We start from the raw sequence: 15,525 nt of genomic DNA on the forward strand, positions 1-15,525 counted from the left end.
TGCAAGTCAGTGTTATGGCCCACTTGGGGTCCTTTCCCAATCTACATCCCATCTATGGCATCAGGAAAGCCTGAACCAGGCTAGATTTATTAATATCTTAGTATAACATCATACAGTATTACTTATGGCATTGACTGAACATGCCCTTTTGCTCCTCAGAAGAAAGGCAATTAATAGCTATTATATGTGTTAACAGAACAAGCCTAGTATTTATGAGTTTGACCCTTTCCCATTGGTTTTCATTGTCTATTGCAGGCAGAGAGCTGATCAAAACAGCAAAAGTGGACCAATCCACCTGGCCCAGTTCTGAAACATCATTCCCTTAGGACCAAGACTCAGCTCTGGTTGAGACTCATTGTTATATCTCAGGTGATTCTACCTCAGGATATTGTGACTAAGAGGATTTCTGCAACATCACACCCAGAAACCATTAATTCTGTGTAAAAACAGCAATAATCACAGTCCACCCTCTTTATTTAAATCAACAGTGTCAAGGGAATAAAAGACAAATCATTCTTATGTTGGATCCTGAGCTCACTTGGTGCTGGTGTTAGAACAACAGATATGAGAATAAATGCATTCAGTTAGAATTAATTCTCCTCTCTTGTTCTCGTAGCTGAGCAGAGCTCAGTGTTTCTCATGTGAAAGGGGTAATAAGATTTAATCTGCCCCCTCATCTACCTTCTGCAACTATATTTAGCAAATTAGCTCTGGACTTTTCCAAATGGAGTTTTATGAGAGATGTGCTAAAGTAAACGTTAGACTTTGAACACAGCTCAAACTCCAGAGGCAGCACCGGTGGGTTGCTGTCTATCCTGCTTTTCACTCGAGATACAATAATGGCTAACAGAAATAATTTTTTTTTTCTTTTCTTCCCCATCCCCACCACCCCCAGCAGCCCTCTTACTCTCCTTTCACATTCCTTTCCCTACAAAGTCAAACTTTTACTGTTAAGTCCTCCTAGTTCCGGGAGCTCACCTGCACGGCAGGTATTGCCATGTACGTCTACACATATCTGTCTGATAATTGGTTCTGTGCCTACTTCCGCGCAAACCCCTGAGCCGCTGAAGGGCAGAGACGCCTCCTGGTTTTCCTCACGTTTGCATCCCCAGCGCCTGACAGCACTGGGCACGCAGTAGGTGCTTAATAAGTGTCTGAAGGCAAGATTGGATGGGTTAGGGGCAGACCCAAAGGCCGGAGGAGTGGAGGGTCCTGCCTCTGTTGAGGAGATCATGGAGAGGACGTGACCTCAGGCTGACCCCACCAAGCTCGTCGCCCACCCCACCCCCACCCCTGCCCTGGACCGCACCTCAGTGCATGGCTCCCAGGGCGGAGGCCGTTCGAGGTCGCTGCCCTGACAGAGCACCGCGCTGTGGAGAGCACGCGGACCACAGAGGGGACTAAACCCCACCACGGCCTCCACCAGACCGTTTAAGATTCTGGCAGGGGGGCGCACCTCACAGCCCTCCATTCATCTTGCTGCGCCCTAGTGGGTCGGGTCTGAGAACCTACGTTCCCTCGCCCATTAACCGCGCCACCTACCCACCCGGAAGCGCGAACCCGCACCTTGACTTGAAGGGGCGGCGAAGGCCTGAGGCGTCCAACCCCGGGGCCTGAGGACACAGCCTTGGAACGTGAGGGCAGTCAGGCTCCTGCGCTCCCTCCTTCGCTCCCAGGAGCTCAACAGGGATGGAGCTACGCGTCCATCCTCTCAGCCCCCGCCAAAAAGACCCTCGTGATGGCGCGGGAACAGCGAGAATGATTACCTTGCCCTTTGCCTGACTGGAAGCTACCAGAGAGCCGTCGCCTCCTGCCCTCTCTTGGCGCCAAAGCCCTGACTCCGCCCCCAAGCCTCAGGCCCCGCCCCGAGCCAATCCTGGCCCCGCCTCTCACACGCTCAGCGGCACCTGGCCCCGCCCCCAACCCCGCGCACGGCCTCAGCCCCGCCTGAGGCCATCCGGGCCCCGCCCCTCTGCCGCCCTGTCTCCCGGGCAACGCCGTGGCCCCGCCCCGCCATGGCGCCCGAGGAGAGCGCGGACGCCGCGCGCCTGCTACAGAGTTTCGAGCGCCGCTTCCTGGCAGCGCGCACACTGCGCTCCTTCCCCTGGCAGGTGGGAGGCGGGTCGCGTGGAGAGCGGGGTGGGGGGCGGCTGTGACGGGGTGGGGGAGGGGCGGGCTCCGGCGCCAGTCTCCTTCCCCTCGCCACGTGATGTTGTCGGCTCCCTCGCGTGAGGGGCCTCGCGTCCGGTCCTTGTACCCGGGGCTCCGCCGGGGACACGCGGGGTGGCGGCGGGCAGCAGGCGGCACACCTGCGCGCGCTTGGGGAGCCCAGCCTGCACTCGGCCTTCTGCTCCCTCCTGGCCCTTCCCGTCCTCGGCTGCCTTTGCACACTGAGTCCACGAATTCAAGGAATGCGGGGTTTCCTCCTAACTCCCTTTGTCACTCGGGTGCTAGGTCAGGGACAATTCACGATAAATTTCATTACTTTTTTTGTTTAGCCAGTTGTTAATCTAGCCATGGCTGCCTGCCCATTTAAACAGTCAGCGTCCTCAGGACACTGGAAGACCAGTTGCCATGAGAGCAGTGACCAAGTCACAGACGCCACACGCCCCTCCCCTCGATGTTCTCATCTGTACCATCAGCATTGGACAAAATCCTCTCAGAGGCAGTTTGAGGCCCTTATGCCTGTGATGGAAGAGACAGGGAGGTACAAAACAGGCCAGAAGAGAGACGAAAGCAGTCTCACCACACCACCCCCCACCCCCCACCCTCCGCCCTGGAGACCTGCCCTTCTTGCACAGGCAAATGACCATGGCAGCAGCTTCCTTCTGCCAATGCAGGGGCCTTAATGATGCTGCCTCCTTCATAATTCATGTGCAATGAGCTCACTGGGATGACTCAGATTGGGTACATATTCCTCCCCCAAGTCTGCCCCATCTTAAGGGGTGGTGGTTAGTCATTTGTGTCTCATCGACCTAACCCATTTAGCATTCTGAGAGATCTTTCCGGTCAGAAAGGATTGTGTTCATTTTTTAACCCAAAATGTAAACCTTCATAACAGCATCTATGGGTCCCAATTCAAGATCGACTATAATTATTCACATGAAATGAGTGCTTACTCTGTACCAGGACCATAATAAATGCTTACGTAGAGTGGCCCACAACAGTCATGCAGTGGGTACTATTATTACCATTCACATTTGACCAGAAAGATTGCTTGATCAGTGAAGAAGTAGAGTGCAACAGTGGGTAGCTCAGGCCTGGGATCCAGCCTGCCTGTTTTGAATCCTGGTCAAATCCCATACAAGCTGTGTGACCTTGGGCAGGTGACTACAACTCTCCTATACCTTAGTTTTCTTATGAAGTGGGGGATATGATGGTGCTGCTGTCAGAATTACAGAAGATTGAAGGACCTGAGGCAGTGCCTAACTCATGGTAAGTCCATCATGAAATATTTACTGAATGCCTTCCATGAGCCAGGCACCAGGAATCAGCAGTACATATTACAGATGAGGCCCTGCTTGGGTGGGAGAGCCAGAGAATAAACAGGTAAATGAATAAGCAAGAAAACACCAGGAGATGACGGTGGCTGTAAAGTCAATAAAACAGGGAAATGTATCATCAAAGTAGGGGAGTCAGGAAGGCCTCCCCCAAGAGGTGACATTTGAGCCAGAACCTGAAAAGTAAAGCAGCCAGCTGTGGGAAGGCCCTTCCAATGAGAACAGGCTGGTGCAGTTGAGGAATGGCAAGGAGGCCAGGGGTGGTGGCAGACAAGGTCAGAGAGAGGGGCTAGGCCAGGGCTTAAAGGCCTTTTAGAGCCTAACTCACTGTGGAGAAATAAAGTGATTTGCCTGATACCACATACCAGCCAGGACCAGTCTGCCTACTTCTAGAGCCTGGCCTCACTGCTGGGCTGGAGTTCCTGTCAGAGAGGACAGCATAACCTGGCCTGTCCTGGCCTGTATGTCCATTTTAACTCAGCTGCCAAGTCCAAGGTGAGCCCATCAGGTGTCAATGTCATGGCTCCTCCTGTAATTCCCGGTTGAGCATTTCAGCCACAGAGCTGCTCTGTGACCTGGGTGAGCCTCAGCAGCCAGAGCTAATGCAAACCAAGTCTGTCTTCTCATGTTCTTTCTTTGAGTCATCCAGGTGTAACCCAGGACTTCTCAAGTTCAGGCTTTCAGCCAGCCTGTGGCTTCCATTCCAATTGGCCCCAGGTCCCTGGGGAGAGATCACTTAGCACTTTGCTAACATGTCCTATTACATGTTTAATGTTCCCGTGAAAATGCCCTTGAGATTTCTCTCTCTCTCCCCTCTGCTCTCTCTCTCTGAATAGAGCCTAGAAGAGAAATTAAGGGACTCATCAGGTCCTGAGCTGCTGCTGAATATTTTGCAGAAGGTAAGAATCAGCATCACTGGGTCGCATCACCATCCTCCTTACTTGCCCATGAAGACATGACAGAAACACAGTGGGCGCACTCGTATCCTTTAAAAAGAAAGACACTGTATTTGGGTGGCAGCACCTCAGGCAGCTCTGGCTCTGTTGTTTTCTTAGATGAAGACATTAAAATATACAAAAATCTGCATGAGAGGAGGGAATCTGGGAGATGTTTTTGAAAGCATCCACAATGAAAACCAAGATGACAGCTATGGGAACATCTTCTAGCATTTGGTAGCTGCTCAAAGATTTTCTTCTTTACATTTACATTTAAGGAAAAAATAAGGAGGCAAGTCTTGCCCACTCGTGTCTCTTCTAGATGTAAATATGCTCTGCTTTTCTGAGATAGGGTTTGAATTCTAAGGTACATCTGGGCAAGGGTAGAGGTAAGACCACCGCTCTGCCTGGCCTTGCCCCACCCTGACCCTAGCCGTGTGGATCAAGTGGAGATCACATTGCATCCTGGCTGTGAACCCTCTTAAGGATTGTGAACCCTTCTGAAAACCCAAAGCTCTGGACTCTCCTGTTCTCACCCCAGCCCCATAAAAAAGAGGACCAGAAGAATACATTTGGTGTACAAATTCAAGGGAGTTATAGACACCCCTCCAACCGCCAAGCCCATTCAAGAAGCCTAGATTAAGAATTCCTGTGTGGAAGGTGAACCAAGATTGTCTGACCACCACACGGGAAAGATGCAGCCATGGCTAGGGCAACCAAGTCATTCAGGACTGTGAGCTCAGAGATTCTGAGGTCCTTGTGGGGCAGCCCACTCTGATTTTCACCCTGAGGCTAAAACCTAACACCAGCCAACTAGAAAGCCTCTGAAGGGTTGTGTGGGTATTTTGTTGCCCTTGAGTAAAGTCATGTCAGTCCACGTGACCTGGCCCCTACTCTCTCTGCCCCTGTTGCCCTGCCCTCCTTCCCAAAATGCCAGGCCATGCCTGCCTCTGAGCCTCCAAAGACTATCCCCTCTTTGCTTCTCTAGACATCAGCTGAAGTGTCACCCCTAAGAGTGCCCTTCCCCTCCACCATATCCCAGGCAGAGCGCCCATCTTCCTCTGTCCCAGCCATCATAGCACTCATCCTCAGCCTGGTGTGTGAGCTCCAGGAAAGCAAGAACAGTCTGCCTGTTCCCACTGTTTGGCTCTCACCTTTTCCACAGAGCCAGACAATCCCACAATTGTCCCCACTAAAAACTAGTTCATGCTGCCTGCCCTGGGAAGGGGTGGCACAGCCCATTCAAGCTGCTATAACAAAATGCCATTGACTGGGTAACTTGTAAACAACAGCAATTTATTTATCACAGTTCTAGAGGCTGGGAAGGCCAAGATCAAGGTGCCCGAAGACTTGGTGTCTGGTAGGGGCCCACTTCTTGGTTCACAGACAACTCTGTCCTCACTGTGGAAGGGCCGGGGGAACTCTCTGGGGTCTCTTATAAGGGCACTAATCCCATTCATGGGAGCTTCACCTTCATGACCTAATCACTCCCAAAGGCCCTGCCTCCTAATACTATCACACTGGGGTTTAGACTTCAACATATGAACTCGGGGGACACAAACATTCAGTCTATAGCAGGGTGTTAGCTTGGGTCCATGTGTCCCATGTTCTGCCCAGAATGTTCTGTCAGCCTATGCCACTGTAGTGGAGAAATTTTTTTAGGAAAGGAATTGTATCTTAAGACTGACTGTTTCAGATGCATGAGGGTCACCTGAACCCAGAACCCTTCTGTCTGTACACATCTTTTCTGAGGGATTGAGTAACGGCGGTTGCCCTGTATTCACTTGAAGCTCATGGGAGACTTACGTCGGGGTCTTTCCAGCAACTCACACTGTGTCCTTTGTCACAGACTGTGAAACATCCTCTGTGTGTGAAGCATCCGCCATCAGTGAAGTATGCCCGGTGCTTTCTCTCGGAGCTCATCAGAAAGGTCAGTAATGGGCACTGTCTAGTAGCCAGACAGCACCGGGGACTTGGCTGGCTCTCCAGAAGTAGACTCTGCCTCGCTTTGCCTGTTGGAGCGTGGATTTGTCCCATGCCATTTACCTGCTCTGCACACCCCAATATGTCAGGGCACTCCCTATGTAACTGTTCCTGGCTGGGTTCAACCAGTCAGAGGCTACGGGGGGACAGGAGGAAGAAAGGCCAGGGTATCTCTCCCTCTGTGCTTCAAGAGGTCTCCAGCAGCAGCTTCATTTCCTCTGTGGTCCCAGCTCCCCCGACCTTTCTCCACCAGCCCGCTAGCCCACAGGGTCTTGACCTGTTCCTGCTGTTGCCAGTCTCTGGATTGCCACACTGCCCTTTTTTGGGTGTTTCAGGTCTTGCAGTACCTTTGTAATTAGCTCCCTTTACCCTCTTCTCCCCAGTGAACTACCTCATGTGGGCTCTTTTCCTGACTGATACAGGATGTATTTTAAAAATGAGCCTAAGCTTGCTGGGTTTCACATTAGACTGGACCTCAGAGAGGTTATTCCTTAGTGATCAGCATCAGACCCGCTGTGTTCAGCCACTGAATGCACAGGCCATGTCTCACCCAAGCTTAGCACGTGAAACAATCCTGGCTTCTCCGTTGCTTCCCCACCTGATTCTTACCAACATGTGCATCTAGTCGTGGCCCGTAGGTCTCCCCAGAACCACCAGAAGCATGGCCACCCTGCTGCTGCCCCTGTGAGGTGCATGACAGAGGCTTGCCCAGTGATGAAGCCAACCGCACCATGTAGAGTGCCCATCCTTGTGGCTTTTGCCCGGGCTTACTGAAAAGCACCAGTTGTTTGATCCATCCATGGCATCATGATGGAAGGGCAGAACTCTCTGTCACCGTCATATGACAGCTCATGCAGTCCCATTTCTGCTGCCCTAGACTACACCTCACCCTCACCCTCTCTACACCAAGATACCCTCCAGCTCCCATGCAAAATGAACTTTTTATATGCCAGGTGGCTTGGATTAAGTCAATCCATCCCAAATCTCCCATTCACATTTGGTAAAACTCTTCCAGCCTTTTTAGCACGTCAGAGTGAAAGCGAGCACATGGAATGTTTTTTTGATTCCTGAGGGTCAACTTAAACATCTTGGCTGAAGCTCTTCCTCTGCCCACCCCCAGCACGAGGCTGTCCACACGGAGCCTTTGGACGAGGTGTACGAGGCGTTGGCAGAGGTCCTGATGGCTGAGGAGCCCACCCAGTGTCACCGGAGCTATCTGCTGGTAGGAGACAGGCACCCTCCCCGCACGATCCAGACATCCACCCCTGCACACAGAGTTGAAACTCAGACGCCAGTCAGTCTCAAGTGGGTGCAAATCCTGACCCATCAGCTCTGAGGTCTTAGAGGAAGTCAGTTAACCACCTCAGCCTTGGTTTCCCCTTCAGTAAACCAAGCATTTCAACACATAATAGTGCCTATTTTATGGGGTGGCTGGGGGTTAAGTCAGGTAATGCACATAATTGCATAGTAGAGACCTGGTGCTCAATCCTTAGTAAATACTTGATGGATAGGTGTTACAGGAGAGCAGTCTCTGTCTGCTGCCCACTGCCACCATCCTCACTGGCCTGGGAAATCCCACGGCCCTTGGACTGGTCTTCCAGCTTCTTGGCCCACAAAAAAATCCATTCAGCACACAACAGTTAGAGGGATCTTGGGTTTTGTTTCTGACCTTTTATTATAAAATAAAACATAGATATAGGAAGCCACACACAAAAAAATGTACAGCTTACCGAACTGTTGCAAGGTGGCCACCCTGGTAACCACTACTCCAGTCAAGGGACAGAACTTTGGCAGCCAGCCCACAAGCCGTCCATCTCTGCGAAAGTAACTGCCAATGCCTTTGGAGTAGTCACTCTGTGGTTTTCTCCCGCCCATGTGCACCTCTGGACACCAGCCTTTTGTCTGGCCCATCAACTTGGTCTGGTTTGAAGTCTCCCTTCATGTGCAGGTCCCCCTCCAGCTATTTCTTCCCTGGCAGTGCCTGTGTTGCTTTCCACAGGCTGGATTCAGTCCCCTGTGTGTGGTGCTGCTCAGCTGGTTTTTCCATCCTCTTTCGTGCTGACTGGGTGGCTGGATTCAGAGGCCCAGACAGACATACATCTGCTTGATCCCTTTGGCAAGAATACAACATGAGGCTATAGGAGGCACATCCTATCTGTTATGATAGCAGTTATGGATGCTCAAAGCTTATTTTCTTTAATTCATTGGAGAATACAAACGGGTGGTTTTCTAATTCTGTCACTTTGTTTTCATTCATTGGCTAGAGAAATTTTATGAGATGCCTCCCTTTATCCACTGTTTGTTACCCACTGATTGAGCCCATAGAGGAAAAGCAGGCTACAGACTTGATGCTTTGTCAACACGGTAAATTGGTTTCTTACCATACCCAGAAGGGATACAGTCCATTGCAAACTGTGTCCTTATCAAAGCTCTAAAATGTGCCCTTTTCTCTCTCCTTGAATTTTTTAAATATGTTCCTCCATCTTCCTTGGCATGAAGTGTTGCTGTAGAAAAGCTTGGTAATAACCTAGTAGTCTTTCCTGTGTGTGCCCCGTGCCCTTTACTCTTAAATGGCCAAAGGACTTTTCCCTTTAAAGTCCAGAACTTTAGTAGAATATATCTTGAGGTTGATTGCTCTGGGTCAGTGATCTCCGATGCATTGTGTACTCCTTCAACGTTTATTTCAAATCTTTTTGTTTTTTTCAGGAATGTTTTCCCGAATTACAATTTTTAGTATTTGTTCTTTGCTTTCATTTTCCGTGACAAAGTATCTAAAAATGGGCATCTTAAACAATAGAAATTTATCATCTCACAGTTCAGGAGGCCAGAGGTCCAAGATCAGGGTACTGGCCGGGCTCGTTCCTTCTGAGGGCCGTGAGGAAAGGATGTGCTCCCATCCTCTCTCCCTGGCTTGTCGACGGCTGTCTTCTCCTTGTGTCTTCACATCATCTTCCCTCTGTGCCTGTGTCCTAATATCTTCTTACAAGGACATCAGTCTTACTGGGTTAGGGCCCACCTAATGACCTCATCTTAACTTGATTCCCTCTGAAAAGACCCTATCTCCAAATGAGGTCCCCGTCCTGAGGTGCTGGGGGTTAGGACTTCACCATATGAGTTTGGGGGGAGGGCACAGTCAGCCCCTAACAATCTCTTTAATTTCTTTTTGATGTTTTAAATTTCACTCTTTTCACCTCCTGATTCTCTAATGGGTTGATCTGTTTTTTTGTTTTGTTTTCATTCTCATGTTCCTCTCATGTACCTTGATGTCTGAAATGTTTTCTGTTCTTGTCACACATTTCATAGTGTTTCTGGGTGCCATTAGGTCTCACCTCGGGTCCCTCACACCCCCGATGACTAGAGCAGCAAGTTCTCTCCTCCGTGGGCTGTGGTTCACAGCTGGCACCTGCATTTCCAGTGAACACTTGACTACTGGGGTTCTGTCCTCAGGCCTGTTGTGTGCCCCATTGCTCAGACACATGGAACACACAGGTCTTGTGTCTATTGGTGGTTTGCCCCCACTTGTTGATATTTTGGTTCCACCTGGTTTTGTTTAATGTTGTCCGTATCTCCCTACTCTATTTGTATGTAGGTATTAAGGAAGATTCAAAACTATACTCCCAGAACCCCCAGAGTGCTCCCCTTGATATAAGAGGTATATCAGAGCATGTCACTCGACCACCCAGAACCTGCCAGTGGCTTCCCTTCATACTCAGACTCAAATCCTAGTTTCTCACGTGGCCTGCCAGGCCCTGTGTGCCCTGTCCTAGCCTGCCTTCTCATCTAGTTCCTCTTGCTCTCCCTGCACTCCAGACCCCTGGCATTCTTTGCCTTCCTTGAATTCACCAACTGAAATGCTGCCTCAGGGCCTTTGCAACTGCTCTGCCTGGAATGCTCTCCTCCTAGAACCTCACATGCCTCACTTCTACTTTATACTCCCATCCCAGGTCACATGACACCTCCTCAAAGAGGCTGTGTCTGACCAATCTATGTGGAATAGACCCCCAGTCTCTGTTATCAGGTATACCTTTTTATTTTCTTCATAGCAATGAAAACTGAGAAATCACTTTGTCTAATATGGTTTTCTCCCCCATTGGCATGGAAGTTCCATAAGAACAGGGAATGACTTCATCTTGTCATATCTGAATCCGCAGCACCATAGTAGGTGCTCAGGGAAAATGTGTGGATGAATGAATGAACAAATGACTGCTCATAGTACTCCAGAGACTGGGGTCTCCTATATGAGTTTTGTGAGCTCAGAGATTGCCAGAAACCACCCCCGGGTAACAGCATGTTGGAGTTGCCATGCTCAGAAGCCCCGCTTTGGAGAACACATTTCGGAACCACCTCTTCCATGAAGCACTTGCCAGCAAACCACCTGCTTTGAGGGCAACAGGAAAGTTCAAAGGCCAGAGAATTCCCAAGACCCAAATAAGAGGTTGAATTGAGGAAGGCCCCACACACTGAGACTTTTCACATATAGCTCATGATGCCAGGGAGTTGTGACTTTTTGTTGTTGTTAATAATTACAGAATCACAGAAATTGCAAAAACAGTACAGAGAGGTGCCCTTTCTCCAGATTCCCCCATTGGAAACATGGGACCTAACTTGTATGGCATCACAACCAGGACACGGGTGTACACACGGTGCCTGTGTCGGTGTACCTCATTTATCACACGTGCAGGTCCGTGTGGGCACCACCACAATCAAGATACTGACCTACTCTGTCCCTCGGGCTTCCCCTGTCCCTGGTCCCGGCCAACCCCACCCTGGCAGCCACTGATCTGTTCTCCCTCTCCACAATCCTGTCATTTTGAGAAGGTCAGATGGATGGAATCACACAGTGTGTGGCCTTCTGAGATTGGCTTCCTTCGTGCAGCATTAGCACCCTCGAGACCCATCCAGGTGGCGCGTACAGTGATAACCTGTTCCTTTCCATTGCTGTGTAGTATTCTGTGGCAGAATGTTTCAGTCTTATCTAGCCATCCACCTATTGTGATGTTTTCCTTTTTTAAATCAGCTCCTTGTCTCCTGGTAGCTGGATTAATTCTCTCCCTGTCTTGGCTTAGCCTTCTGGAGACTCGGTCACACTCTCTGAGAGCACAGCCATCATTTCCCATGGCACCACCGGCCTGGTCACGTGGGACGCCGCGCTCTACCTCGCAGAATGGGCCATAGAGAACCCGGCCGCCTTTGCTCACAGGTGACCTCAGCGTGCAGGGCAGGGAGGCTGGTTTTCCCCAGCATGGTCACAGACACAGGCCCCCTTCTCCCACCCAGGACTGTCTTAGAGCTCGGCAGTGGAGCTGGCCTCACGGGCCTGGCCATTTGCAAGACGTGCTGTCCCAGTGCATATGTCTTCAGCGACTGTCACACCTGTGTCCTTGAGCAGCTCCGAGGAAACATCCTTCTCAATGGCCTCTCGTTGGAACCAGATACCGCTGACCCTGCAAGGCACCCAGGACGTAATGCCTACAACTCAGAGAGCCCCAGGGTGATTGTGGCCCAGCTGGACTGGGACGTTGTGACAGCCCCTGAGCTCGCTGCCTTACGGCCAGATGTAATCATAGCAGCAGGTACTGCCCCCCACCCCCGGGCGACTAGAAGAGCTCCACCCAGCTCTCAGCTCTAGGAAGGGGACAGTGCACACTGCCAGGGCAGAGGAATGATGAGATTTCTAGAAGGGCCGTGGTGGGCCTTCAGGGTGACGTCAAACTACAGGGCATGCCTCTTCGATGCCCTAAAGTCACAGCCCTCCCATTTGACACAGTGGTCACATGTACTCCTGTTAAAATGATTCCATCAGATAAATGAACCCAGCTTTTCTCAGCAGAGCCTGAGATGAAGAGAACAGGCCCCAGGTCACCAAAGCCATCTGACCTATTAGCCAAGCTGCAGCCGAGTAGAGAGATTTTTATGTCCCTCTCTAGAACCTGAATGAAATGGCCAGAGCAGCCCCATGAACCAAGGGAGCTGAACGCCAGCCCCACCTCCACCACCACCCAGTCTTCGGATGTGGGACCAAAACAGCCTTGGCAGCCCTATCTTTTCGGCGCTGTGAGGGACAAGCATGATTCTCCCAGGACCATGTCTGATTCCTATGCATGTCACAGACACCCAGCCCTGGGCCAGACCTAGGGTCAAAACACAGTGGTGTCCAAGTCCGAGAAGGAGCTCTGAATACCCACACCCTCTGAGCTCTGCTTCTATCTCTGCGCATGGCTCTGTTGTCTGATTCTACACATCTGACCCCAAGGGCTCTGCCTGTACGTCTCTGTCCTAGGTCCATGCCCTCATGTCTTTCAGAGATGAGCCCCACAGGGAAGGGACCAGCCACTTCGAGTGCAAGGACAGGGTCCTTGAGACAAGGGGTGTTTGGCCAACAGCCCCTTTGTGCTCCACCAAGCTCACCCAGTCCCCTATCCAGCTAACAGTGCTGTGCCTCTGATCCTGGACCGCAGCCCTGAGACCCACAGGCCCACAGTGGCCAGAACTCAGAGCCTGAGCAGCACCCTCCCATGTAAGCACACTGAAGGGAGCGAGTTTGTCCCCCCACCCCCCAATGCAGCTCACAAAGCAGCAGGCCGCTGGAAGCAAGAAGTCTGAGACAGAGAGCTGGTTGGGGTTTGTTTCATTAAGCATCTTCTAAATAGACCATAGGCAAAGAATCGATTTTTTTTTTTTTTAAAGAACACCAGTCCTGGATATTTTCTATTTCTTACAGGGTCTTTCAGCAGCTTTTTTTCTCCTAAGAGTTTTCCTTTTTAACTACATCATCTTCTTTGTGTCCAATAGCATGAGTCTAATAAAGCTGCTGGTTTCCAGGCCCCGGCCCTCCTGCTGAGGTCAGCACAACCAGGCACCCTCTTTTCTGGATCCTGAATCCTAGAGTGAGCCCCTTTCAGTAACCTGAGGATTTTCATTGCAGATGTGCTGTATTGCCCAGAAACTGTCCTCTCCCTGGTCAGAGTCCTACAGAGGCTCTCTGCTAGCCTGAAGGACCAGCAGGCTCCTGATGCCTACATTGCCTTCACCGTCCGCAACCCAGAGACCTGCCAGCTGTTCACTAGCGAGCTGGGTGAGCCCTGGGCCCTGGGAGGGGCTGCTGTCTCCGAGAGGCCACCTGGACCCCGCATAGGACTATGTGAAAAATATCTACACTGTAGTTTTAAGTGAAGAAAGCAAAGTACCAAACTATATAGATATCTATATAAATACATATGCCGATTTGTATTTAATTTTTTTTTAGAGAAAAAGAGGGAGAATCTTTTTTTTTCTTTTTTTTTGAGAGGGAGAATCTTAAGCAGGCTCCATACCCAGTGGGGAGCCCAACATGGAGCTTGATCTCACAACCCTGAGGTCATGACCTGAGGTGAAATCAGGGCATGGACTTTTTTTTTTAAGATTTTATTTCTTTATTTGACAGAGAGAGACAGCCAGCAAGAGAGGGAACACAAGCAGGGGGAGTGGGAGAGGAAGAAGCAGGCTCCCAGCAGAGGAGCCCGATGTGGGACTTGATCCCGGAACGCCGGGATCACACCCTGAGCCGAAGGCAGATGCCTGATGACTGTGCCACCCAGGCACCCCAGGAGATGGACTCTTAACCAGCTGAGCTGCTCAGGCGCTCCAAGCCCATCTGTATTTTTAAAAATAATCATCTTCATGTTAATATGCATATAGGGGAAAATCTGAAAGAACATACACCAGTTAACAGTTGTTATACTTGGTGGCAGGATAACACACACACACACACACGGGTTTGTTTGTTTTTTTTTAGTAAGCTCTAGGTCTAGTGTGGGACTTGAACTCATGAACCCAAGGTCAAGATTCGCATGTTCCACCGACTGAGCCAGCCAGGCACCCCAACACTTCTATACTTTTATGCCTGATATTTCGTTTTTGTAATTATTTTCACTCATAAAAAACTGGTAACAAAATGATCCTTGCCAAGGGCTCTTCAGATCTCTGTGCTTATGAAGATGTAAGCCCTTCTGATACATGTCCAGCCTTTGCCAAGAAGTGCCAGACTGTGTGGTCAGAAAACCCAGACAGGTCTGTGACCTTCCAGGGACATGCATGGCCCAGAAGGCAGGGGCAGCAAACCTGGCTGCCATGGGCTACTTAAAAATTCAGTTTTTGGGGATGCCTGGGTGGTTAAGTGTCTGCCTTTGGCTCAGGTCATGATGGCTCAGGTCATGATCTCAGGGCCCGCTTCTCTCTCTCCTTCTGCCTGCTGCTCCCTTTGCTTGTACTTCTCTCTCCCCCTCAAATGAATAAATAAAATCTTTAAAAAAATAAAATAAAAACTCAATTCTTGGTCCCATCCCTGAAGGCTGATTCTGGATGGGGCCCAGAAGTCTGTGGTTTGTATATACCCCCCAGCCTGTCCTGCAGCCCCAAACTATATCGGGTGGTGTCGTCTCCCCAAGCCCCACCATCCTGAGACACCTATGTTGTATTTCCAGGCCAAGCTGGGATCCCATGGGAAGCAGTGCCTCATCATGACCAGAAGCTATTTCCCTATGAAGAGCACTCAGACATGGCAATTTTGAAACTAACGCTGTAGATTTGCAAACATTTTTAAGGATTAACATGAAAATTAAATCACCATCCTGGAAAGAATTTTCATGTGGCAAAGCTGATAAAATTTTCAGTGGACCTGAATGCTTGAAGAATGTTAAATTCAGAATGAGGAACCGAAAACTGTTCTAATAAAATATAAACTATTCACATGGATGCCCCTTTCTGTCACTAGTTCTGGTTCTTAAGTAAATCTCTGTAAATCAAAAATGAAAATTTTGGCTCAGAAATAAGCATTTCTTTTGTGCAAATAAAAACATATATCAAGTATGTTTCCCTACCCCACCCCACCCCCAAGCCTGTACCCACGGTCCCTCACGAAGGCAAGCCCATTGTACACATTACAATGCAGCAGGCTGCAGTGCCCGTCCTTAAGGCAGGAATGAAAATATTAGGGACACAATGGGGCAGATGCTGGGAAAAGCAGACACCATAAGACAAAAACAGGTCAAAGAGATGTTGAAGATACCACACGCGAGTAACAGGAAAGTAATGCAGTGGGGAGAGAGAACTCAGATCAGAACGTCTCA

General features: G+C 50.0%; 1 protein-coding gene across 3 annotated transcripts; it reads left to right on the forward strand.

Moving 5' to 3' along the window:
• The first annotated feature begins 1,988 nt into the window (after nt 1-1,988).
• On the forward strand, nt 1,989-15,206 carry EEF2KMT (eukaryotic elongation factor 2 lysine methyltransferase). 3 transcript variants are annotated; one of them, XM_040635358.1, is made up of 9 exons: nt 2,008-2,111; nt 3,353-3,435; nt 4,337-4,399; nt 6,285-6,365; nt 7,539-7,640; nt 11,485-11,618; nt 11,696-11,991; nt 13,344-13,493; nt 14,881-15,206. In XM_040635358.1, exons 2-9 carry the CDS (start codon nt 3,433-3,435, stop codon nt 14,979-14,981), a joined length of 930 nt encoding a protein of 309 aa, XP_040491292.1. In that variant the 5' UTR covers nt 2,008-2,111; nt 3,353-3,432; the 3' UTR covers nt 14,982-15,206. The 3 variants fall into 3 exon arrangements, with proteins under 3 accessions (XP_040491290.1, XP_040491292.1, XP_040491291.1); XM_040635356.1 differs by lacking the exon at nt 3,353-3,435 and having other exon boundaries at nt 1,989-2,111; XM_040635357.1 differs by lacking the exons at nt 3,353-3,435; nt 4,337-4,399.
• The last annotated feature ends 319 nt before the right edge of the window (nt 15,207-15,525 follow it).

This window comes from Ursus maritimus, unplaced genomic scaffold, assembly GCF_017311325.1.
Source record: "Ursus maritimus isolate PB19 unplaced genomic scaffold, ASM1731132v1 scaffold_2, whole genome shotgun sequence".
NCBI lineage: Eukaryota > Metazoa > Chordata > Mammalia > Carnivora > Ursidae > Ursus > Ursus maritimus.